The sequence below is a fragment of the Xenopus laevis genome, chromosome 4L (genome assembly GCF_017654675.1).
Source record: "Xenopus laevis strain J_2021 chromosome 4L, Xenopus_laevis_v10.1, whole genome shotgun sequence".
Classification (NCBI taxonomy): domain Eukaryota; kingdom Metazoa; phylum Chordata; class Amphibia; order Anura; family Pipidae; genus Xenopus; species Xenopus laevis.
The window spans coordinates 69,245,488-69,269,840 of NC_054377.1; the positions used below are offsets into that span (position 1 = coordinate 69,245,488).

The following is a 24,353-nucleotide window of genomic DNA, read 5'->3' on the forward strand; positions in this document are numbered from 1 at the left end:
GTCCTTTAAGGTCAAGTTCCTTACAACATGTTTTCTTTTATTGGCAGAAACGGATTGTATCTTTGAGGACACTACATCTCCCGAGACTTGAAACTATATATGAAACTATAACCAGACATCTCGGCCTGAAGCCTTCTTTTGCTTTTGACTTTTCCTTCAACCTGCTTAAATTCCATTAACATGCGGAGAGCCCCAAGGGCAATGGCACCCCAGGAGATTAATCGCTAGCAATAAGTCTGCTTCTGCGGGTGACTAATCTCTTGTAAAAGCTTTCCCACCAGCTATAATGTGAATTGCTGCTGGTAGAACCCATGTGTTACTTCTGTCTCCTGAAATCTCTTGAAGTTTCCTCTTGAGGCAATCTTGTGGTGTGCCATTGTCCTAACATACAGGACTGCAAACTTGTTTTTTTTTTTTTGTTAATGGATTGGGAGGAATTGTGGGTCCATCAGCCCTATAAAAGCCAGCTTCCCACCCCTGTTCTCTGCTAAGACTTTAGGGAAACAACTTTATTATGACAGGTATGTCTTGCAGTTTCAGCCTGCTGCTCTACAGTACACTGGAGCATAAACCTGCCCTAATGAGGGAAAGATAACCAATGTCAAAATAAGTAAATTTTTACATTGTGTTGTGTTTGTTCTTTTTTTTTTTTGTAATTTTATTTTCCTTTATTTTAAGAAAACAAATTCAGTTTTCTCTTGTTCATGCTGTGTCATTGATATGTTAATGATGTTCTGAGCATAATGTGCTTTTTTTCTGTACAGATAAAATGGGAAATTTAATAAAAAAGAAAATGCTTCAGGCTTGGCTGTTTAATCTTTGACAACAAAAGACTGAATACACATAGCATACTTTAACATTTTAAAGTTCATTTATCTTCATGTTAAAAAATCAAATGTTCTTTTCAAAGAAGGTGAAGTCTCCATAACAAATATACACTGATGAGGGTGTTCTTTCTAGGGATGCACCAAATCCAGGATTCAGCTGAATCCAAGTGCCTGACCAAGTGCCTAACCCGGATAGTCACCTTACTCCCCTCTGTGCTGATGTGGGGGTACTGGGAATGGCTTGTGGGGGGAGCAGTGCAAGGGCCTTGACTAGGGGTAGGTGACAGAAAAGAGTGCATGCCTAGTGCCCCACCCAACACTGCACCCTAGCACTTTCCTCTTCTGCCTGCCTCAAGTTCCAGCCCTGTCTGGCCAAAGCAAATCCTTAATTTGTCTTCTAGCAGAGAAGGTGTTTTAGCTTTGACTGATTATTTTTTTATTATGCCAGACTATATTTCACCTACATTTGGAAATCTGGTTAGGTCCGCTGTTGTCTTTTATGCACCATAGCACTTATTGTACAAATATGGGATCTGTTATTCAGAAATCCAGTATCCAGGAAGCTCAGACTTAAAGAAAGGCAATCTCTCAGACTCCATTTTAAAGAAATAATTCCTATTTTTAAAAATAATTTTCCCTTTTCTCTGAAATAAAACAGTACTTTGTACTTGATCCCAATTAAGAGAATTAATCCTTATGGAAGGCAAATCAATACTATTAGGTTTAACTCATTTTTAAATGATTTTTAGGAGACTTGGGGTATGTAGATCTAAATTACAAAAAGACCCCTTATCCAGAAAAATGTACCTACACTTTTCATTGTTTGTTACAACTGTGATGTTTCAAATTACCCACCTTCCTTTCTAGCATACATTTCTAACTGTATGTATAAACTCAAGAAAGCAGTATTAAGAAATCACAGTATTAAAGGCTCAGATGCTGAGCAAATTTTAGCATGGCTATCTCTGCCATGAGAACCTTGACTCGGGTAACAAGCTCGCAGGGATGGCAACTAGATAATAGAAGGAGGATTACATGCAAAGCTGGCACTCGCATTGGGCTGGCAGTACAACAGTAAAACCCCAGTGGGGCCCTCGGATGCAGGCTGGCTTGACGGCAGCAGCACTTGCCCTTGATATTACAGGGGACCAGGACGTTGTAACCCCGGTGGATGCCAGATACCCCGGTCTCACAATGAATGCTGCCCATGACCCTTAAGATCGTATGGTTTTATTATATAAATAAGTTTCAGCTTGGCGTCCCCCAGAGCATACAAACATGGAGTTATAATGTATTAGTGTTCACAATCTGATGTTACGGTGTCAAAGCATATTGCAAGAAAAAGGCATGCTTATAATATATCTGTCACTGATTTACAGGTGTTGGAGGGATATGAGTTCAGTAATTAATAAATCGTATTGCAATCTTGGTCTTGGTCCGAATATACAGTGTAAAGTACTAGACAAGATAGCATTGTGTAAAAATGCCTATAGAAGACCAACTAACAAGATAGCTAACAAGTTGATGAAACTATATACAACATATCGTGTTGAATTGGCTGGACTACAACAAATAGTGCTAAAGATGAACTACAGAAAGTTTAAAGATATCAAAACAACATTACAAGGTGATGCATTGTCTTGATGCACATCATATTTACGTGCTGCAGCGCAGGCACGGACTGGCAATCTCGGGATTCTGGAAAATGCCAGACGGGCTGCCATAAGATGCCGTAGAAAGTCACTATTTAGTGGGCTGGTGAGGAGCTGATTGGGCCTCTGTGTATTGGAATGTCAGGGCCTATTTTGACTCCCAGTCCAGACCTGCCAGCGGTCATTGTAATAATGACCTGTAAAGAAAAAATGCACAGTATAAAGGTAAAAAGGATAAGCCAGTAGCCTAAAATAAGACACATTGCATGGATACTTCCTAATCAATCTGCTGAAGTTTTTCGTCATTACTGGTACAGTATAGGATCCCTTATCCGGAAACCCGATATCCAGAAAGCTCCGAATTACAGAATGTCTGTCTCCCATAGACTCCATTTTATCCAAATAATCCAAATTTTTAAAAATGATTTCCTTTTTCTCTGTAATAATAAAACAGTAGCTTGTACTTGATCCCAACTAAGATATAATTAATCCTTATTTGAAGCAAAACCAGCCTATTGGGTTTATTTAATGTTTAAATGAATTTCTAGTAGACTTAAAGCATGAAGACCAAAATTACAGAAAGATCCGTTATCCGAAAAACCCCAGGTCCCGAGCATTCTGGATAACAGGTCCCATACCTGTATACTGATAAATAACTTACTATCCTACAGCAAAATTTTGAATGAGCTTACAGAGGCACCCACTGTAAAAGAGAAAAAAATGGTTTGGAACATTAGCTGCAGCTTACATGCGCAGAATCGGTAAGGTAATGTCAACCCCCTATATTAAGTAGGGTAAAAAACCATCAGACTTAACACAAGTAGAAGAGCAATATACAGTATTGATACTGTGTTTGTGTAAATTAACTGTCGCAATGCCTACGCATAGCTGATCTATTTTATCAAGTTTAATGATGACCCTTCATATTGTAGTAACCTGCAGTGTCAATCCATGCAGGGAACCCTGTATGAAATATAGACTTGTATATTATAACTTTTAGTACCTTCTTATTACAAAACAGATACACTTTTGTGTGAAAACCGAGATTTGTTTTGTACACCCTAATTAAATTACAATGTCACTTTAACGATAGAGAGAGGTATAATTACCTGATTATATATTTACTGAAGTTAAAAAAGAGTAAAACCCCTCTCTGTCTAGTTGCCGACCAATTGTTAATACCACGTTAATTGCCAATATCTATATTGTTCAGTTCTTAAGTTTCTGATAATTAAGAATAATTTCAATAAATATTTAAAAAAAACCCTTGTGATTCGTTATTTCGTGATTAGTGTCTGAATCCAGGAAGTGATTGCCCTATTAGGTGCTTTGTGCCTTTAGTAATGGTTACAAGTTACTTAGGGCTCTTACACGAGCGTTTTTACCTGCGCTCCCCTGCGTTCCATTTTTCGGCGTTCAGCCGCAGGGGAGCGCCGAGTGCATTTTGTCGCCGGCCATCGATCCGATGAAAAAAGCTCATGGAGTTCTGCCCATATAACTACACACCGAGTGATTGCACCTGGTAGTAATGAAGAACTGCAGCACACCATAATTAAATGGGGAATATTCTTAACATGGCATGCTTAATATACATTAAATACACTGGGTAATCTCAATCTATTAGCATTGGTGAATTGAAAATAATAATCATCGTATGCATAAATATATACCAAGTATTTGCATAGATAATATACGGAGTGGTTGCAGACTACAGATTGCATAGTATTAACTTGCTGAGAAGCTATAACATGGTATTTACTTAATAGTTGCTTGCATCATGTAAGTATAATCAACTACAGCATTCACAGTATTAATATGCTGAGTATCTTGCAACACTAATATCATGACTACAAACGTGCAGTATTACATGTTGAGGATTTGTAACAAGGTAGTAGTGAACCTAAATGTCAAGTATAAAATACTATTAGTTGCTACCTTTTTCCATAGTGGCACTGCTGTCTATTTAAACACAGCTCTATTTAGATAATGAGCCTGGCCATCTTATCTTCTACCAAATGAACAGTTATCACATGTATACAGAGATACTGACAGTATAATCTATAGTGACAACCTGGTAGCATAATAACTTCAGAGAGGCAATGATATAAATTACTGATTGCTTGCAACAGTGACCGCAAGCATGAGGTGTTCTATGTTGAGTTAACATGTCCATACAGATGAACCGTTGATATACACTGTATTAACATTGAAATTTACATATAATATAAATATAGAAGTATTCATACCCGTACTTTGCATACAACATATGTTGTGGTTAAACACACCTTGCACACTGCAGGCAAATCGAAAGATGAGTCAGCTGGAAGATCAGGCAATACAGACTTATGATTCAGTTTAGGTCTCCTCTGTTAACAAGAGGTGATTTAACTTGCATACTGTAGGTAAATCTATTAAGCTGCATGAGCTGGAAGGTAATCAGGCAATATATACCTAATCTTCAGTTAGGTGCTTTCTTAACAAGATGCACAATATCTGGAACATTCCAGGTAAACCCTTGCCTCTGCAGAAGGGGCTTTTGGCAGGAAAGTGCTACAAGCAGTAGTGGCACCTAGATAGTCCTGCATACAGTTCTCACCTTAGTTTACAAAGAAAATCTCAGATGTTATGTTATAGTTCAATAGTTTTTTTTATAGCCCAACCCTTTTTTTAACCCTTTTTTTTAGGATGGCTCTGGGACATCTCCAGTCAGCTGGAAGGTAATCAGGTAATATAGATCTAGTCATCAGTTAGGTGCTTTTCTAACACCTGCAGTAGCAAAGGTTTATCGCAGGCGACTAAATCTCCCTGTGTATTTTAGCAGAGGTAATACTCAGTATTTGTCTATGCTAGGGTATTTTGTAGCCACAAGAAGTAATTACTACTAGTAGCTCCGGAGCTACTAGTAGAAGCTACTTGTGGCTACAAAATGCCAAACAAATACCCTGCCATAGACAATAATGAGAATTCCTTTCCTAAAACCACACATAGTGTCACTATTGTCTATTTTGTAGCCATGACAAGCTGCTTATTTGTTTATTTGGGGCTATACACTATACAGCTGTGATACTAGAGGTAGGATAAGATGGGCTCAGCTGTGTAGCCCTTGAACTTAACAGAGGAGCTGAAGAAGGTCATGGCAGGGAATGACAAGCAATGTTGTATAATAACAGATCATGCCCCACCCCCATGCCTCTGCTTCCAGCGTGATTAAGTCACAGCCCATGTCTTTCTGTTCTGTTCCAGCTAAGTCAAACTGTGACACTGCTCACGAAGGTTAGTGGAGCTGCAGCTTTCCCCTGAAGTGAAAGTTCTATTGAACCCCATTATTAGCATTAGATCTCATTCCCAGTACTTTTTTTTGCTTATATTCTACTGTGTGTATTACCCTGCCTTGTTAGCCAGAATAGCCAAAACTGTACTATTGCCTATTCTGGAGTAGAGTGGGTTTATACTGTAATCCTCTCACTCAGCTGGGCCCTCATGTTGAATTGTAGAGGAAGGGAATGGTGGTGTTGATCTACACCAATGAATCTTGGATGCCAGTGACTCAACCATTCAAAAGGTTTATTTAACAGAAACAAACAAAACATATTCCAATTGAGGTGCAGTAGTAGTAATATCCATAATCAGAGCAAATATGAGCAAATACACTGGTACCATTGTGGAGATAGGATTGGCAGGGGAGATCCTGGCCCCTCCACTGCCTGAGATAGCTTGCTGTTGCTGCCACCCCCATCCCCATCCCCCGTGCGCTCACCTTTTTGGGCTGGAGGGGTCCGGGGGGATCCACGAGGGCAGCGGAGCATAATTGCGCTCCCTGCACTAGAAGAGCCAGATTTCCAGTTTGAAAACCAGAAATGTGGCTCTTAAAGTACCAGGAGCAACATTTTTGTAGCCCCTGAGTCGAGTTTCTCAACTCGCCTCATTGGTGCAACGCCCCTGGGGATAGGATCACCTCATGGAGGACCATATGTACTATTGTAACTAGTTCGCTCTCCTGCAGTCACCAGAGGACTCTGCAATCAGAGGACTGAATGTATATTTTTTGAGTGTGGGAGGAAACCTATACATACAACATACAAACTCATTGCAGGTAATGTCCAAGCCAAAATCAACATCAGGTCCACAGTGAAAAGACATGTGCCTAGGGCGCAAAGGCAGAGGGGCACCAGGCACATACCTCTTCTGACACCTTCCTAGGGTTGCCACCTCACCCCTTTAAAACCGAATACATATGGAATACACAGCCTGCATGGCCAATTAACAATTCATTTAGATGCATGCTGCAGACTGAACTGATTTGTAAGCAGCCATGCATCAAAATGAATTCCTAATTAGCCATGCAGGCTGTGTATTCCATATGTATTCGGTTTTAAAGGGGTGAGGTGGCAACCCTAAACTTTCCCCTAGTTCAGACCCTTGTGCCCCCCCAACAGCATGTGTGCTCTTCCGCCGTTCCCCGGCACGTGCGCACGCTCGTTCATGCTTACTCAGTCAGACCACGTGCTTGTTGGCACAAGTTGGGCCAGAATGGCCAGCTGGGTTTCCTAGGGGGCCCGGTGGACTTGGTCCAGCACTGGTGACAGCTAGAGGACAATCTGCTCACAGTGAGGAATATACTTCCCTATTGTTATCCAATAGCATGTCAGCTGATGCCCCCCCAGCCCATACAGCAAGAACTGCCTGCACAGTACATAAGGGGGTGGCCCTGTATCTTTTGTCTAAGGTTGAAGGGAGTTGCGTCTAACAGCAGGAGGGCCCCTGCATAGAATAATAGCTACTAAGGGAGAGTGCAATGCCCCATAAAAGACTTATACATAGTTTAACATGTGCAAATAAAAGTGCTGGGAATGAGATCAGAATGGGACACAACACATATGTTTCCAATGAAATGAAAAAGCAGCAGCAACACAGTCTGATCAGAGAGGTAGGGGAGGGGCTTGGGCTGCTATTGCACAGTTATAGTTGTCACTCACAGTTATGATCACTTCCTGTGGAAGAATGAAAGGACACGCCCACCTCTCATTTCTGCCTAGACACGGAGAAGAGAGACTCTCTCTGCATCTCTGATGTAATTACATTTGTAAGAGGTAAAGCAGGATTTAAACCATTTTTGCCAAGGGCACTATATATTTAAATAAAGGGGTATATAATAGGAGCACGACACAGCGCGTCTCCTTTGGTTGTGTGGGTGACTGTCTTTACTAGCATTCTAGCAACATGTAAACAAAGTGATTAGAATCTAGCTGAGAGCACATCATGTTTATCCTGTAGTTAGAAGGAACGCTTGCATGGTTGCTTTTTGTGTCTGTTCATTTTGGAAAGTTGTGTGTGTGTAAAATGGCAACTTCTCCGTTTTTGTTCTGTACTGGGATAGACTGCCCATAGGCAGCAGCATTGTAACATTCCTTCAGCTCTGCATTACTTGTCTGCCTGTCAGTCCATAGATCAGGCTTGCAGGGAGTTTGTTAGTCCATAGATCAGGTTTGCAGGGAGTTTGTTAGTCCATAGATCAGGCTTGCAGGGAGTTTGTTAGTCCATAGATCAGGCTTGCAGGGAGTTTGTTAGTCCATAGATCAGGCTTGCAGAGAGTCTGTCAGTGCATAAATCAGGCTTGCAGGGAGTCTGTCAGTCCATAGATCAGGCTTGCAGAGAGTCTCAGTGCATAAATCAGGCTTGCAGGGAGTCTGTCAGTCCATAGATCAGGCTTGCAGAGAGTCTGTCAGTCCATAGATCAGGCTTGCAGAGAGTCTCAGTGCATAAATCAGGCTTGCAGGGAGTCTGTCAGTCCATAGATCAGGCTTGCAGGGAGTTTGTTAGTCCATAGATCAGGCTTGCAGGGAGTTTGTTAGTCCATAGATCAGGCTTGCAGGGAGTTTGTTAGTCCATAGATCAGGCTTGCAGGGAGTTTGTTAGTCCATAGATCAGGCTTGCAGGGAGTTTGTTAGTCCATAGATCAGGCTTGCAGGGAGTTTTAGTCCATAGATCAGGCTTGCAGGGAGTTTGTTAGTCCATAGATCAGGCTTGCAGGGAGTTTGTTAGTCCATAGATCAGGCTTGCAGGGAGTTTGTTAGTCCATAGATCAGGCTTGCAGGGAGTTTGTTAGTCCATAGATCAGGCTTGCAGAGAGTCTGTCAGTGCATAAATCAGGCTTGCAGGGAGTCTGTCAGTCCATAGATCAGGCTTGCAGAGAGTCTCAGTGCATAAATCAGGCTTGCAGGGAGTCTGTCAGTCCATAGATCAGGCTTGCAGAGAGTCTGTCAGTCCATAGATCAGGCTTGCAGAGAGTCTCAGTGCATAAATCAGGCTTGCAGGGAGTCTGTCAGTCCATAGATCAGGCTTGCAGAGAGTCTGTCGGTCCATAGATCAGGCTTGCAGGGAGTTTGTTAGTCCATAGATCAGGCTTGCAGGGAGTTTGTTAGTCCATAGATCAGGCTTGCAGGGAGTTTGTTAGTCCATAGATCAGGCTTGCAGGGAGTTTGTTAGTCCATAGATCAGGCTTGCAGGGAGTTTGTTAGTCCATAGATCAGGCTTGCAGGGAGTTTGTTAGTCCATAGATCAGGCTTGCAGGGAGTTTGTTAGTCCATAGATCAGGCTTGCAGGGAGTTTGTTAGTCCATAGATCAGGCTTGCAGGGAGTTTGTTAGTCCATAGATCAGGCTTGCAGGGAGTTTGTTAGTCCATAGATCAGGCTTGCAGAGAGTCTGTCAGTGCATAAATCAGGCTTGCAGGGAGTCTGTCAGTCCATAGATCAGGCTTGCAGAGAGTCTCAGTGCATAAATCAGGCTTGCAGGGAGTCTGTCAGTCCATAGATCAGGCTTGCAGAGAGTCTGTCGGTCCATAGATCAGGCTTGCAGGGAGTTTGTTAGTCCATAGATCAGGTTTGCAGGGAGTTTGTTAGTCCATAGATCAGGCTTGCAGGGAGTTTGTTAGTCCATAGATCAGGCTTGCAGGGAGTTTGTTAGTCCATAGATCAGGCTTGCAGGGAGTTTGTTAGTCCATAGATCAGGCTTGCAGGGAGTTTGTTAGTCCATAGATCAGGCTTGCAGGGAGTCTGCTGCTTTCAGCACAGTGGGACAATCATTAGCGCTGGTGTTTTTTGTAGCTCTGTGGTACTTGGGTTTGAGACCAGACAGGGCACTATCTGCAAGGAGTGTTCTCCCACTGTTTGCAAAATTTGTTTTTTCCCAAACTTCAAAAACATACAGACAGGTTAATTGACTCCTGATAAAACTGACTATAGTGTGTGAATAGAGAGAGAGAGTCCCTGTGTCCGTGGGATTGCGCTACTGTGCATGTGCCCCACGGACCGTCGTTACATATGTTCTAGCGCCCGTTAACGGGCTTAATGTCTAGTATAAATAATAATAATAACATATAAACAATGATAATAGCATATGCTGGCAGTGGAAGTGGAGAGGTGATGCACCATGACAGGAGGTCACCTGAATTAGGTTACAATGCCTTCATGCTTGAGAAGCTATGCATACATACATATATATAAATAGTAACAGCAGTTGCTGTTATTGGCCTATGTATGGGGCCCTTTTGACAACTAATTGATAGCTTACTAGTTTGAAAACCCCATTGGCCAACAATTGGATTAGCTCAAGTTGGCCATACACACAATATATCATTCATTATAATAGATCCCCATATAAATAGTTGGTTTCTTCCATAATAAGTATTTCATATAAATAGTTCAATGTGCTAATAAGTCAGTTATTTGATTTGTGGTCAATGTGTTTTACTTAAGTATTTTATTCCATTGAGGGGGTCAGTGCAGTGGCAATTTTTTTTAAGTTTAAACCCTAAACACCTCCCTAACCAAGTCATGCTTGATATGTAATTTGCATAAGTTTCTATGTAAGTCATAAGTTTTAATATGAATTACGTATGTTTTGATGTAAATGTATACACAAGTTACATAACTTTGCACTAGCCAACTGAGCCCACCCTTGGGTCAAAATTTTTACCAGGTCTGGAACAATAGTCCCTCCTGTCCCCACTTGATGGCCGACCTGTGCATCTACATATAAACCACAAACTCTCTATGTACAGTTGTTAAGGGGTGGGAAAGTATTTACAATAGAGTTGTCGCAAGAAAAAGAGGAGATTTATTGCAGGTGACTTATTTCCAGGTGTGCTATCAGCCCTTTGGCTTGGCCAGACACTCAGGAATGATCTTAATCTGAATCCTGTAAAATGCGCTGGGATTCTGCCAAATGATGCTGAATCCTAGATCTGTTACTGTTATATGAAGTGGCGCAAATAGCTTAAAACAAAAATTGGTGAATTAAATGAAGAAAACTTTTAATTAACTTGCCTCTTTTCTTTATCTCCAGGCTGTCTGCCTCTATCCTCTCCTCTGGATAACTTTTTCCCTTTATCCTCAACCCCACAAAAATGCATGCCCGTTTGGTCTCTGATCTGCAAGCACATGTTAGACGTTATGGATGGCGTTGTGTGTGTGCTCCTCACCGTGCAGCATCTACTGAGGTACAGCCATTGCCTCCTCGAGCCCAAGTGGTCATCTGTGGAGGAGGAATTATGGGTGCATCAGTTGCATATCATCTCTCCAAGCTAGGCTGGCATGATGTCTTGTTGTTGGAGCAAGGAAGGTGAGATTTGTCTGTGACTCAACTGTATGGCTGTAAATAGTATCAAATTGTAAATAGTAGCATATATAAATATTACAAACATTACTCCACACAGGATATATTAAAAGTTGTTCTAGTTTTGGTGCCAAAGGAAGGAAATTATATTGTATTTACAAGTTATGAATTTTGAAAACAGTACCTGCTTTTTTAGCACTTGTTTGTTGAGTAACAGAATAGTAATTCCATTTACAAAAGATGCTTTGTGTAAACAAAATATTGCTTTGAAGTATACAGCCATGTTTCATTGTAATCTGGGCAGGATAATAAGGATAGTTTCTTTAGTTACTCTCTATTTTCTATTTGTGGCCGTTTATTTGATTTTGAAGTGTAAAGTTTCATTTTTAACCTTTTAAAGCAGCTCTGGGAGGGGGGGGTCACTGACTTGTTAACTGTTCTTAATTGATACATTTAGTTGATACATTTCTTATCTTTGGCCCTGCTGAGCAGAATCCATGAGTTTCATTAAAGGCAGCTGTTAGAATTGATACAATAGTTGCTAATATTCCATAGACACTTCTGAGAAATGTATCAACTAATGTAACAACTAAATGAAGCAAATTGTAACCGTTCAAATGCTCCTGGATCACTGACTTCCAGAATGAAACCCCAGAGACAGGAAGAGTCAACTTTAAAATAAAATTTTGGAAAAAAATAAAAAATGGAAAGCAATTGAAAAAAGTCTTTATTTCTGGAGAACAATCTAAAAACAACTGAACTGAAAAAAAATGTGTGGAAGGTGACCAGCCCCTTTAACTGGTATGTGTGGAGGATATTGCATTTTACCTTGGCAGAGTAAGTAGCCTGATAGCCGTTACACATATTGGTATATGTACTGTTTACTTGCAGCTTGTTCAGGCTCCCAAATGTCTTATTTTAGAAATACAGTAACAATTTTCTTCACTGAATTTATGTTTGTTACATTTTTGAAAGCACTTGAAAAGCACGACACAAAATTAGTATTGTTAAAATGCAGTCTTTTGGAGGGGGAGAAATGGGATACAAGAAGGTGAAATAAGGTCACTGCATAGGTATACAATGCACACACTTGAATATTTTGTATCAGTAACAGATTTTGACTTAAGCAGTATTCACAACTGAATAAACACCTAAAACTGCCTACTAACTAGTTCCTATTTCAAAGTAGGCACTTTTGCCTTCACCCCAGCAATATCAATTTCTGGTTTGCTGGTTGTGATTGTATCTGATGAGTTTCCGCACCCCCTTCCGTTAATACTCCATACTGATTTCACAGCAAGCCCTGTAGTTAGGCATAATTTCCCTCCATGTTTGCTTACACTTCTACAGAGATTTGCACTAGGGAATGGGCAATTATTTCCTGCAATTGGGGTTGGCAAAAGAAATTATTCATTTGGGGAGATTTAATTTCAAAGTGTGAATATAATATATAATGAAATCTGGGTGTGTTATACCTGTTTGACTTAATGGGCTTAGTGGCAGACATATATGCAGTAAGTACCTTTTGCTTTTGAGAGTGCACCAATGAGAGCTTCAGAGGCTAGTACTCTTGCACAAATTGGAGCAGTATCTATTTGTTGTACTTGTTTCCTTATATACAGCTGTGACATAGTATGACCATCTCTCCCTGGTGTGTGACTATGTATTTTCTTTTTAAAAATAGATCAGAATGTTAGCCCCCACCCTCCTTCCCTTGGAAATGTCTTGTCCTATTTTATTGGCAAGCTTACTCTTGTTGCTGCTAATACTCATGCTCATTTGTGCCTGTTCTAGCACTGCTATATACTGGGAACAGACTATACTGGTGGTTTATTATACTCAATATACAGGAATCTTGATCTGTTTCCTAAAAATACAATTGACATCATCAGTATTCAGAGCAGAAAAACAAGGCTTTCCTACAATTTCATAATTCAAAACAGCACAGTACCTCTTAAATGGGCACATGAGGTAAAAAGCCAGGACAGACCAACACTACACAAAGAAAGACACAATTGAAACAACAAAGTGTGAAGATAATAGTGTATGTATAAGAAAAAAATAATAACTTCCCTTTCTGCATGTGGTTTCCCTTTTTCAAGTTCTCTGTGGGCTTAGTAAAAAGGGCCTTCTTCAGTTATAAATAGGGTTTCTGTTTGTACAGTATTGCAAATAATTAATCTCCTTTATGCCAGTATTTGACGCCACTCTAAACGTGGCATATAACTCACTGAATTCACATAGGGATGTACAGAATCTACCATGCTGGGTTTCGGCAAAATACCAGATCCACCACAAAAGATTTGTCTGAACCAATTCCGAACCCTTATAATCTCAATTCTGAAGTTTTGGATTATAAAGCAAATCATGAACCAAATCTAGAATTTGGTCCCTCCCTAAATTCAATAAACATGGGTTGTATGGCCCAAAGGTGATGGGTGCTCACTGGAGGAAATGACCTGGAAAATTTCCAAAGTATCTAGCAAAAAAGTAAAACCAACACTTTTCATGTTTGTCAGGGCCACATGCCTGCTTATGATTTTTTTTCTGTATGTATGTCTAATAAAGAACCCCATCATAACGGGGGCGTAAACATGCTGGGTTTAATGTTTAAAGTTTAACATGATTTTTGAGGCCTTAATAATAATTTTCTTATTTTATGTCCTGTGCCACAGAGAGCAACCGTACCTCTAGACCTGTACAGAAAGCCCCAATCATAAGAAACATAATTCCTTTGTTAATTCTGTCTTGCACATGAGTCTTCTCTTAACTACAGTCAGGCACTCTCCTCATTGCTTGCAGTACAGCATGGATCAGAAAGCTAATAAAGCAAACAGATGTGTGTTGAATGCTTTTGAACAGGTATATTACAACTAGTGGCAGGGATGCTAAGATTGCTAGAATGATACTGATAGCCGAAAGCTCTTGCAGGTTGTCTGCTGGCTCTACCCGGTTTTGTGCTGGAATGGTAAGCACAATCAAGCACATTTCAATAGAAACAGAGATGGCTGACTACTCGAATAAACTTTATCAACAGCTGGAAGGAGAAACAGGAGTTGCCACAGGTAAGGACATTTCATTTAACATTTTACTATATATACTGTGTGTGTGTATATATACTTATAATTACCGACAAACACCCAACCCATATTTCTTTGTCCTGCAGGCTACAAAAAAACGGGTTCCATAACACTGGCTCAGACACAAGATCGCTTGATATCACTGAAACGCATTGTGTCCAGGCTAAGGTAAGGAAACACTTAAAAAGATTGAATGTAATAAGAAACCCAATATACACAAAAAACTAGCAGTGTAATTTCCATATGTGTGCTTTTTAATTTTTTTTACTGGTTGCTGTTTTTCTGTAAGACAATATATTGTACTTTATATTATCAAGTACATATAAAGCCCAAAATTAACAGCCGTTTCATACCTGGTTGTATTGGCTGGATATATGCTGGGCAAGTTTGATAGTTACTTTAAATGAGACCTGCATTGGGGTATTGATGTGGCATTCTCTCGATGACCCCTCCTAGGCCTGCCTACATTATGATCTGATTGCTTGGCCCTGCATGTGAGTTGCCAAATAAGCCAATGGTCTGCTCATGTATGATCAACTTAAGTCAGTGTAAGACCATGTTGATGGCAAAAAAGTATTGTTTTTAAGTCATTTGAAATGTCCCAATTATTCCAGTTTAAAGAATCTTGGTAATTTGGTGGAATTTCTTTCAGCATGTATGACTACGTTTAATCATATTAAGAAGGGATATGGTCATGAAGCTGTGGCTGTAATTTTTTACGATTAATATGGTTTCTTGCAGAATGAAGGGTATCCCCTGTGAGATAATTACTCCAAAACATGTTGCAGAACTCCATCCTCTGATTAACATTCATGACCTGGTAGGGGCTATGTATGTACCTGATGATGCTGTGGTGTCAACTGCAGATGTGACCCTAGCATTGGTGAATGCTGCACAACAAAAAGGTGGGTACATAGATTTAGATTATTAATGCAGTTCCTTTGTAATCTCAGAAAAGAGCTGGAGGAACAGGGGCCTGAATATGTGCTTTCTGAGTGATTCCTTTGCAATATACTCAATCAGATAGCACTTGAGCCTTGAAACTGGATTTGCTAAATTTCTAAATTCTACTACTTAATATCATGTTGAATACCTTGCTGCAAAGATAGATATCTGTACTGGATTTTAAGTTTTAAAGCACTTTAAACCTCATCATGTAAGTATAGTGTAGCTGTCTTAGTTTAGGAGAATTCAGTCTGTACAACATTTGTACAGATGAATTAGTTGACATTTGATAAGCAAAAAGGGTAACATATGACTTACTCTGTGACTCACCGCTGTGCTTGTTTACTTCCCTCTGCCTTATCAGGAGCTCCTTGTCAAAAATTACATCCCTTCTTCCACTGGTCTTTGAACAATTTTACAATAATGCACAAATGATCAATTAATATTAATTCAGAAATTATAGACAAATGGAGCCTAACATCCCTTCAAGTGAAGTTAGTGTTTATGCTTTTCACATTTTGAATGAATTGAATTTTAGTGTTCTGGGACCCATTACTTCCCACTGCGTTGGCCAGTGATTAATGAATCTCTGAGCTATGATGTGACAAAGTGCAGACTTAATGTGCAGAGTAATATACCCTCTGTAGTCTATAAAGTTTAAAAGTCATGTCTTACAGGGCTCAAAGTTCATGAACATACAACAGTCAACCATGTGTTGGTGGAGAAAGGTCATGTGAGTGGAGTAGACACAGACCGGGGACAGGTGGAGTGTGAATACTTTGTCAACTGTGCAGGGCAGGTAATTATAAACTGGATCTATCTGTCATGGCATTGGTTACTCTTAATAATCTTTGTCTGAACAGCTCTTCACTTTTTTTTTTTTGTCAGCAAAGTCACTGGTGCTGCAAGTTACCTATATAGTTTTTCTTATGAAGGCAACTGAATTTTTTTTTTTGGGGAGGGGTGAGGTTTTGGATTTATTTTAGTTATTGTAATGATTATCTCTTGCAGTGGGCCTACGAGCTGGGCTTGTCTAATGAGTCACCTGTCAGCATTCCCCTTCATGCCTGTGAACACTTCTACCTTCTGACCCAGCCTTTGCAGTCTCCTCTACAAGATACAACTCCAAGTATGTTCATGTCTTTACTAATATGTTCTTAAAGTGAAAAAAAGTAGTTCCTGTACATTTTAGTATTATGTTAATGTCAGATATTACTATCCAAAGAATCCCTTTTCTGTGATTCGCTGCATGTGGCAATCCTGCGTAGATACAGATATTCTACTGCACAGCCAGTTTGTTTGGTATTAAAGGAAAACTATACCCCCAAAATGAATACTTAAGCAACAGATAGTTTATATCAAATTGAATGACATATTAATGAATCTTACCAAACTGGAATATATATTTAAATAAATATTGCCCTTTTACATCTCTTTCCTTGAACCACCATTTCATGACTCTATCTGTGCTGTCTCAGAGATCACCTGACCAGCAATACTACAACACTAACTGTAACAGGAAGAAGTGAGGAAGCAAAAGGCAGAACTCTGTCTGTTAATTGGCTCATGTGACCTTACATGTGGTTTGTATGTGTGCACATTGAATCTTACGATCTCAGGGGGCGGCCCTTATTTTTTAAAATGACAATTTTCTATTTATGATTACCCAATGGCACATACTACTAAAAAAGTATATTATTATGATAATGGTTCATTTACATGAAGCAGGATTTTACACATGAGCTGTTTTACTCAGTATCTTTTAATAGAGACCTACATTGTTTGGGGGGTATAGTTTTCCTTTAAGAGATGAGCAAAAGAATACATTCTCTGTATACCCAATGATTCTTTAATGCAGACAAATATAAAAAAGTGTCCGTTTTTCATTTACGCATACTCTGTCACACATGGAGGGACAGCATATTTGCGTTCTCAGCTATAAATGAATCAATTGGTACCTATATTTTGGTGTCATTATTTTACATGATATATATTTTTTTCATATTTGTGATAACACTGAAGAAATGTGCCTACTTCTAGACTCTTCTTCATTACATGTAGATGCTTTCATTTCAGTGGGGTTGTAGTTTTCTTGCATGTATTTGTGTATGCACACATACATGCAAGATCTTGATTCTTGATCTTTATTCTTCACAAACGATCTGTTTTTGTCTTCGTCTTAAGCTGTTGTGGATCCAGATGGGAGGATATACATCCGCAACTGGCAGGGGGGAATCCTTTCCGGCGGGTTTGAGAAGAATCCCAAGCCCATTTTCACAGAGGGTCGAAACCAGCTGGAGATCCAGAACCTACATGAGGACTGGGATCACTTTGGTATTCAGATCATTTCTATGGGCAGAAACTTAGGATGCAAAAACTAGGACAGTATAGTAAAAGGATTTGATATTTACAGAAGACTAGGGAAAGCTTGCAGAGAGGCTAGCTTGGGGTGCTAGATTTATAAAGAGGGAGAGAAATTACCTTTCATAATCTTTTTACAGAGCCTCTGCTTACTGCTTTGCTACGGCGGATGCCATCTCTGGAGCAGCTGGAAATCCTGCGACTGGTCAACTGCCCTGAAGCATTCACCCCTGATATGCGTTGTGTGATGGGAGAGAGCCCCACACTGCTGCATTATTTCACCCTTGCTGGCATGAATTCTCAAGGGTGCTCTTTGGGTGGGGGTGCTGGCAAGTGAGTAAGAATTAGTCATTGCTTTTTTCCTAACAAAATACATCTGAGAAATAAATGTTTAGGGGCAGCTTTATCAAAATGTGAGATTAGATCTCACCACATAAAAATTTGCTCATTTTTTATTCATTCCTATGGGATTTTTAGAATTGTATTTATCAAATGGTGAACTCTTATATTCACCCATTGATGAAAACAATTGTAAAAAAATCCCATAGAAAGTGAGTGAATTTTATTCTGGTGAGCTCTTATCTCACATTTTGATAAATCTGCCCCTTTCATCAACAGTTTGTCTGATTCCTAAATCGAATCTTAATTTGTTTATACAAATGAGAGCAGGGAAAAAAAAATCTTGATCTAAAAATTTGAGGATGCACTACCTAAAGTCACGTGATATTAAAGGTTTGGATTAGGTTCACCCCTAAAGGTGATATTTAGGGGCAGATTTATTAAGGATCGTATAGTAAATTAGAATTTTCTTTTTTATTTTTTTTTGGTGTCAAAATTCACACATTTGAATTTTAATCCCCCAATTTAAATATAAATTCGAATGTGACATTTATCACCCCTCGACCATGGAAACGGTTCTCAATCGAATATACGCCACCTAAAACCTGCCAAGTTCATTAACAAGGCAATGGCAGATGTCAGTTGAACCATTTAAATGTGTGAATTGCCTTCCTGACATTCAAGTTTTTTTCGGAGGGAAAACTCGATTCGAATTCTATTCGAATTTTCTGGTCGGGACTATTTGGTCTAATATTTGACGTTCACATTTTTTCTTAAATAACCTCCCATTTAAGTTGTGAGTATATTCAAATTTATTAGAGTAAAAATAAAATTGACATAATTCGAAATTCGACCTTTGATAAATCTGACCATTAATGTTCCAACATTTATGATTGACATGCTGCCATGGTTAAACAATAACTCCATCTAAAACAGTTTTTGCATAGTGAAAGAAAATGTCATTCTTAGCACCTTTCCAATATACTGTAATTAAAAAGAAGGAGATTTTGTGTACTCTCCGTTAAATCTCTTTCTCTTTAGTCTCTTGGGGGACACAGGAACAGTGGGGTTAGTTGGTGCCACTAGGAGGTAGGACACAACAAAGTAAAACTAGAACTAGTTCCTCCCCTGCTAACTATACCCTCCCCCAGCAGGCGGAGCCCCAGTTCAGTTTGTACCAAAGTCATCATAATGTAACTAATAATCAACCTTTATCATAAACCTTTTAACATAGAAATAACTTAACTTGGTGACAATTTACTGAATATTAAAATATTGAAAAGACCACGTCTAAGAGGTAGCGAAACCCCCTATCTAGGGAGGGAAGTTCTGTGTCCCCCAAGAGACTGACGAGAGAGATTCAGCGGTAAGTACACAAAATCTCCTTTTATCCATTGTCATCTTGGGGGACACAGGAACAGTGGGGATGTACCAAAACTGTCCCGTTAACATAGGGTGGGAAGGATAGGCTTACGTCTAACTAGCTACCGCAGCCTGAAGCACGTTCCTCCCAAAGCGTGTGTCAATGTGTCAAAATGGTAAAATTTTGTGAATGGGTGGATAGATGTCCACGTTGCTGCCTTGCACAGCTGTTCGGCTGAGGCTTGGTTCTGGAAGGCCCAGGAAGTGCTTATCCCTCTGATAGAGTGTGACTTTAGTCCCTGTGGGGCAGAATGTCCCTGTGCTGTGTATGCTTGTTCTATGGTTTAATCCAGTGTGAGATGGTAGTCTTGGAAGCTTGAGTGCCGGGTTGAGGCCCCGATGGTAGGATGAAAAGGGCGTCCGACTTTAATATCGAGTACCCTGTGAAGGTAAAATTTGAGGGCCTGGACCAGGTCCAGGGAGTGGAGAGCCACTTCCTTAGGATTGGAAGGTGAAGGACAGAAAGTAGGAATAGTAACTTCCTGGTTCAAGTGAAAAGAGACCACCTTCGGGAGGAAGGAGGGCACGTGCGAAGAACTGCCCTATCAAGGTGGAAGACCAGAAAGGGAGTTTTGCATGATAGCGCACTGAGTTCCGACACTCTCCTTGCAGAAGAAATGGCCACTAGTTACAAGGTCTTCCAGGAGAGCCATTGAAGGGACACCGAAGCTAATGGTTTAAAAGGTGGTTCTTGAAGAGCCCGCAGAACGAGACAGAGATGGAGGGGGGGCTCAAATCGGTGGAGCCTGAAGAAAAAAGTCTTGACGTCAGGTAGGAGATTCAATCTTCTTTGGAATAACACAGACAAGGCTGATACTTGAGATTTAAGCAACCACAGCGACAGCCCCATGGACAGCCCCTTCTGCAGGAATTCGAGCAGATTTGGAATGTAAAAAAAGTTCAGGCTCCTTGTTGTTCTGAGAACACCAATTCGGGTAAGTTTTTCAAACCCTATAATAGGTCTTGGCCAAGATGGGCTTCCAGGCTGCTCGCATAGTTTTAACCACTGCGTCAGAGAACCCCTTGTTTTTTAGAATTTGGCCACACCATCAAGTTGAGGCTTGCTGGTTTTGGATGGAGAATGGAACCCTGTGAAAGCAGGTCTGGTAGAGGAGGAAGAGACCAAGGTTCTTGATGGAAAGATTAAGTGGGTCCTAGAACCAAGTTCTTCAAGGCCACTTGGGAGCAATGAGGATGAGAGTGGTCTGTTCCCTGTGCAACTTCCTGATCATTCTCGGTACAAGTGGAAGTGGAGGAAACGCATAGCCGAGTGCAAAGTTCCACTCCGATGTTAGAGCGTCCACACTCTGTGCTAGAGGATCCTGGTACCTGGCGAAGAAGTTGGGTACCTTTCGATTCTGCCGGGTGGCCATGAGATCCGCGTCTTTATTCCCCATCTGTCTACTATCTCGTCTAAGGCTTCCTCTTTTAAGGACCATTCTCCCGGATCCAGGGACTGCCTGCTTAGGAAGTCTGCTTCCCAGTTTTGGATTCCTGGTATGTATATGGCAGACAGTAGTGTCTGATTGCTTTCCGGCCAGTGAAAGATTAGCTTGACCTCTTTCAGTACCTTTCTGCTCCTTGTTCCACCCTGGTGGTTTATGTAGGCGACTGCTGTGGAATTGTCCGATTGGACCTTCACGGCTTGACCTGTGATTTTGTGTTGCCAGTGAACTAGTACCAGACGGATTGACCGAATGTCAAGTATAATGATCGAAAGTTTGCTCTCTTCCGTTGACCATAGGCCCTGAGCTGTTCTGCCGTCTAGTACCGCTCCCCTTCCGAATAAGCTTGCGTTCATTGTCAGAACGCGCCATTGAGGGTTTCCGAGCAGTCTGCCCTTGTTGAGGTTGCTGCTGTTCAACCACCAAAGTAGGGATGTTGGGGTCTTTGAGGAAATTCGGATCATCTGAAAAAAAGATTTATTTTTCCATGATGATGGTATATTCCACTCTAGTTCCCTGAGATGGAACTGTGCGAGAGGTACCGTTTCCATTGTCGACACCATAATCCCTAGAACCTTCATGCAGAACCTGGCCGTGTGAGCTGGTTTCGCTAAAAGGTTCTTGACCAGAGATTGTAGGTGAAGGATCTTCTCATGAGGCAAGATCTTCTGTGGGATGACTTCCAGCTTAAATATATTTCAATATATGGACAAACAATCCCTGTTTTGTTTAGGGTAAGACATTTTTCAGTAGCAGTATGCACAAAATGTCTCTGTCTTAAATATATTGATAATGGGTTGAGTGCAGAGGACCTCTTGTATTTGGCAAGATCTTCTGTGTCAGTGTATTGAATTGCATCCCTAGAAAGATTGTCGACTGACTGGGAATCAGAGAGGACTTGTTCCTGTTGATACACCATCCCAGGTCTTGAAGAGTCATAACTGTGACCTGAAGGGCCTGCTATGTTACTGTGACTGATGGAGCCTTGATGAGAAGATCGTCGATGTAAGGGGTGATTGAGATGCCCCTCTTGCGGATAACCTCTGTGGCCGCCGTCATGATCTTCTTGAACACCCGTGGGGCCGATGTCAGACCGAACGGAAGTGCCGTGAATTGGTAGTGTAGGTTTTTGTAGGCAAAGCGTAAGAATCTCTGGTGGGGAGGGAAAATAGGAACATGCAGGTATAGGTCCTTTATGTCCAGAGATACCAGGAACGCCTTTGTAGACATCACTGCGATGACTGCGCGGAGAGATTCCATCTTGAACTTGCGTGGGCGAATAAACTTGTTCAGCTCTTTGAGATCTTGAACTGGACAAAATGACCCATCCTTTTTGGGGACTATGAACAGCTTTGACTAATAGCCCTTGAATCTTTCTCCAGATGGAACCGGAATGATCTCCTCCTTTTGGAGTAGATTGGAGATGACTTCCCCCGAATGCCATGCGCTTGGAAGATGCCTGAGGAAGTCTGAACATAAAGAAACGTCGAGGGGCAGAAACGGAAAACTCCAGGTCATAGCCCCGATTCACTATCTCTTGTACCCATGGGTCCTGGGTGAGAGAAAGCTAGGATCTTGAAAAGTGGCGCAGCCTTCCCCCTATGGCCCCTTGGCAGGATATAGGACCGTCATGCTGAAGTGGTCTTATTTGTGGTTTTGGTAAAGGGTTTAACTTCATAAAATTGGTTTTAAACCTATACTTGTCTATATATATCCAACGGAATTGGCAGGCTGTCAGAGTGCGATTAATGACTTGTGTTTGGTAAAGGGTTTGCAGCTTTGCCAGAAAGATCAGGTCTTGCCCCCCCCCAACAGCCTTTCCCTGAGGTAGCATAACGAGAGGGTGATGATCATGATGTCTTGTTTTGGGAGCCCTGAAAAAACTTCCCTCTATGAAAGGAAGGGAGTGTTCTTGGTTGTGGCAGTAAGGTGCACTTGCCACCTGTTGCTTATGGCTTATGAGTTTGTGGAGGTCTGTACCAAAAATAAGTTTTACATTGAATGGAATGGAAGTCATGGATTTCTTGGAAGACATATCAGCGGACCACAGTTTGAGCCACAAGGACCTCCGAGCAGCCATCGTCAATGCGGAAGTGCGGCTGATGACCTGGACGGTGTTCATGGCGTGGGACCCCCGATTGAATGGCGTCCAGGAGAGAGTCTGACCATGTTTGGATGGCTCTGCTAACCCATGCCGTAGCAAGGGCTGGACGAAGAGATGTGCCAGAAACAGAGAGCGCTGATTGAAGAAGACCCGCAAGCTTTTTATCCATTGTATCCTTGAAGGATGAGCATCAGGAACTGGCAATTTAAGTTTTTTTTTTTTTTGTTTTTTTTTTTAGAAAGCCGTGATACCGGAGTATCCACGGATGGCGGTGTAGTCCATTTCTCGTCGGCTTCGGTAATAAAGGGGTAGATCTTTAGAAACCTCCTGTTTGGTTGGAAACGCCTTTCGGGTTTATCCTACTCTTGTTGAATTATCTGATCGAGTTGAGAGTGGGAGGGAAAAACTGGAGACACCTTACTGTGTCTCTCGAAGAGGGAGCTAGAAGCTCCCGAAAAAGTTCCTGGAGATGTAGAGTAGCTAGAACTGAAGACACTAAGACGTCTATGGCCTCCAATGAATGAGTGTGGGCCCCCTCGTCCTCCTGGTCACTCTGGGATAGCTGTCCCTCAGAGAGAGCTGGGTCAGGGGGAGGAAGGGACTGTTCCAGTTCATTGTTGTCCCTCTCGTTCTCTGAAGAAGAGGGTGGAGCTCTTCTTTTGTGTGCCTTGATAGTGGGACTTTCAAGACGTGATAGAAATTTGTCTAGGGATTGAGCTAATTTTGGGATCCCGGTTGCTAATTGGGAGGCCCATTGCGGCATATCCTGAGAGTCTTTCAGGGAGGGATCTGTGGGAGAGTTCCCTGAATGCCCCTGGAAGTCTAAGCCCCTTGAGGATGAGCAGTCTCTGGGGGATCGGAACTGACAGCCGATGAATTACAATTTGAGCAAAGGGGTTCCTTGTGACCCCTAGTTAAACGTTTGCAACATTTAGCACAAGCTAAGTATTTAAGAGATGTGGCCCCCCCTAATAAAAAGGGCCTCACTAGCCCCTTCAGACATGGTAAGACAATACCTAGAAAGCCTAAATGGCTTGAAGGTGAACATGCCTTCTCTCTCTGTGGGGAGTGATGGGCTGTTCTGAGGTCAGTGGAAGGTATAGGAGTCAGGCAGGAAGACATGCATAGTTTTGCACCCCACTGCTGTAATTTGATTATGTGTGCTTAAATAAAGAAGCCAACTTTGATATTATAAATGCCTCCCCTGTATTGGATCAGCGCACAGAAGTGAGGATGTTGATATGTAGGAGGACATACAAAGCTGGGTGATACTGCTGAAATATATGGCAGCAGCTACCCCACTGATGCACCGTGTAGTTCCCCTGCTCAGTGAAGGAGGTGCTAACTCTGTGCTGCAGGTGCAATGAAAACTTGTATATCAGGGCTGGGAGTGAGAGCTAACTGCTAGTACTTACGTGCAGTTCTGTAGCACCTGCAGAGGAATGGAAGAGTTAGGAGACTGGATGGCTGGTGGTAGTAAAACACACACTTAGTACCCCGGAGACAATCCTGGTCCTGGGACTCTCCAAGAGTATAAGTCGATTGTAGAAAACGAATTACGTCC

At 41.3% G+C, this 24,353-nt stretch overlaps 1 protein-coding gene and 1 long non-coding RNA gene across 3 annotated transcripts in view; one reads left to right on the forward strand and one right to left on the reverse strand.

The window, feature by feature from the left end:
• Window positions 1-812: 812 nt before the first annotated feature.
• On the reverse strand, window positions 813-5,265 carry LOC108714146. The gene is made up of 2 exons (XR_005966984.1): window positions 4,726-5,265; window positions 813-2,676 (listed from the first exon to the last, which is right to left on the reverse strand). It is a non-coding gene; the product is annotated as an uncharacterized LOC108714146 (long non-coding RNA).
• A 371-nt stretch (window positions 5,266-5,636) lies between these two features.
• The window catches only part of pdpr.L (pyruvate dehydrogenase phosphatase regulatory subunit L homeolog), a 32,200-nt gene continuing 13,483 nt past the window's right edge, over window positions 5,637-24,353 (forward strand). Inside the window, exons 1-9 of one of the 2 annotated variants that reach the window (XM_018258071.2) lie at window positions 5,637-5,752; window positions 10,824-11,099; window positions 14,025-14,158; window positions 14,260-14,341; window positions 14,915-15,078; window positions 15,796-15,917; window positions 16,130-16,247; window positions 17,303-17,452; window positions 17,620-17,812. In XM_018258071.2, coding sequence (XP_018113560.1) covers window positions 10,885-11,099; window positions 14,025-14,158; window positions 14,260-14,341; window positions 14,915-15,078; window positions 15,796-15,917; window positions 16,130-16,247; window positions 17,303-17,452; window positions 17,620-17,812 — 1,178 coding nt within the window. In that variant the 5' untranslated portion in view covers window positions 5,637-5,752; window positions 10,824-10,884. Of the gene's footprint in view, window positions 5,753-7,414; window positions 7,570-10,823; window positions 11,100-14,024; window positions 14,159-14,259; window positions 14,342-14,914; window positions 15,079-15,795; window positions 15,918-16,129; window positions 16,248-17,302; window positions 17,453-17,619; window positions 17,813-24,353 lie in introns of those variants that run through there. The other variant, XM_018258070.2, reaches the window with a different exon arrangement.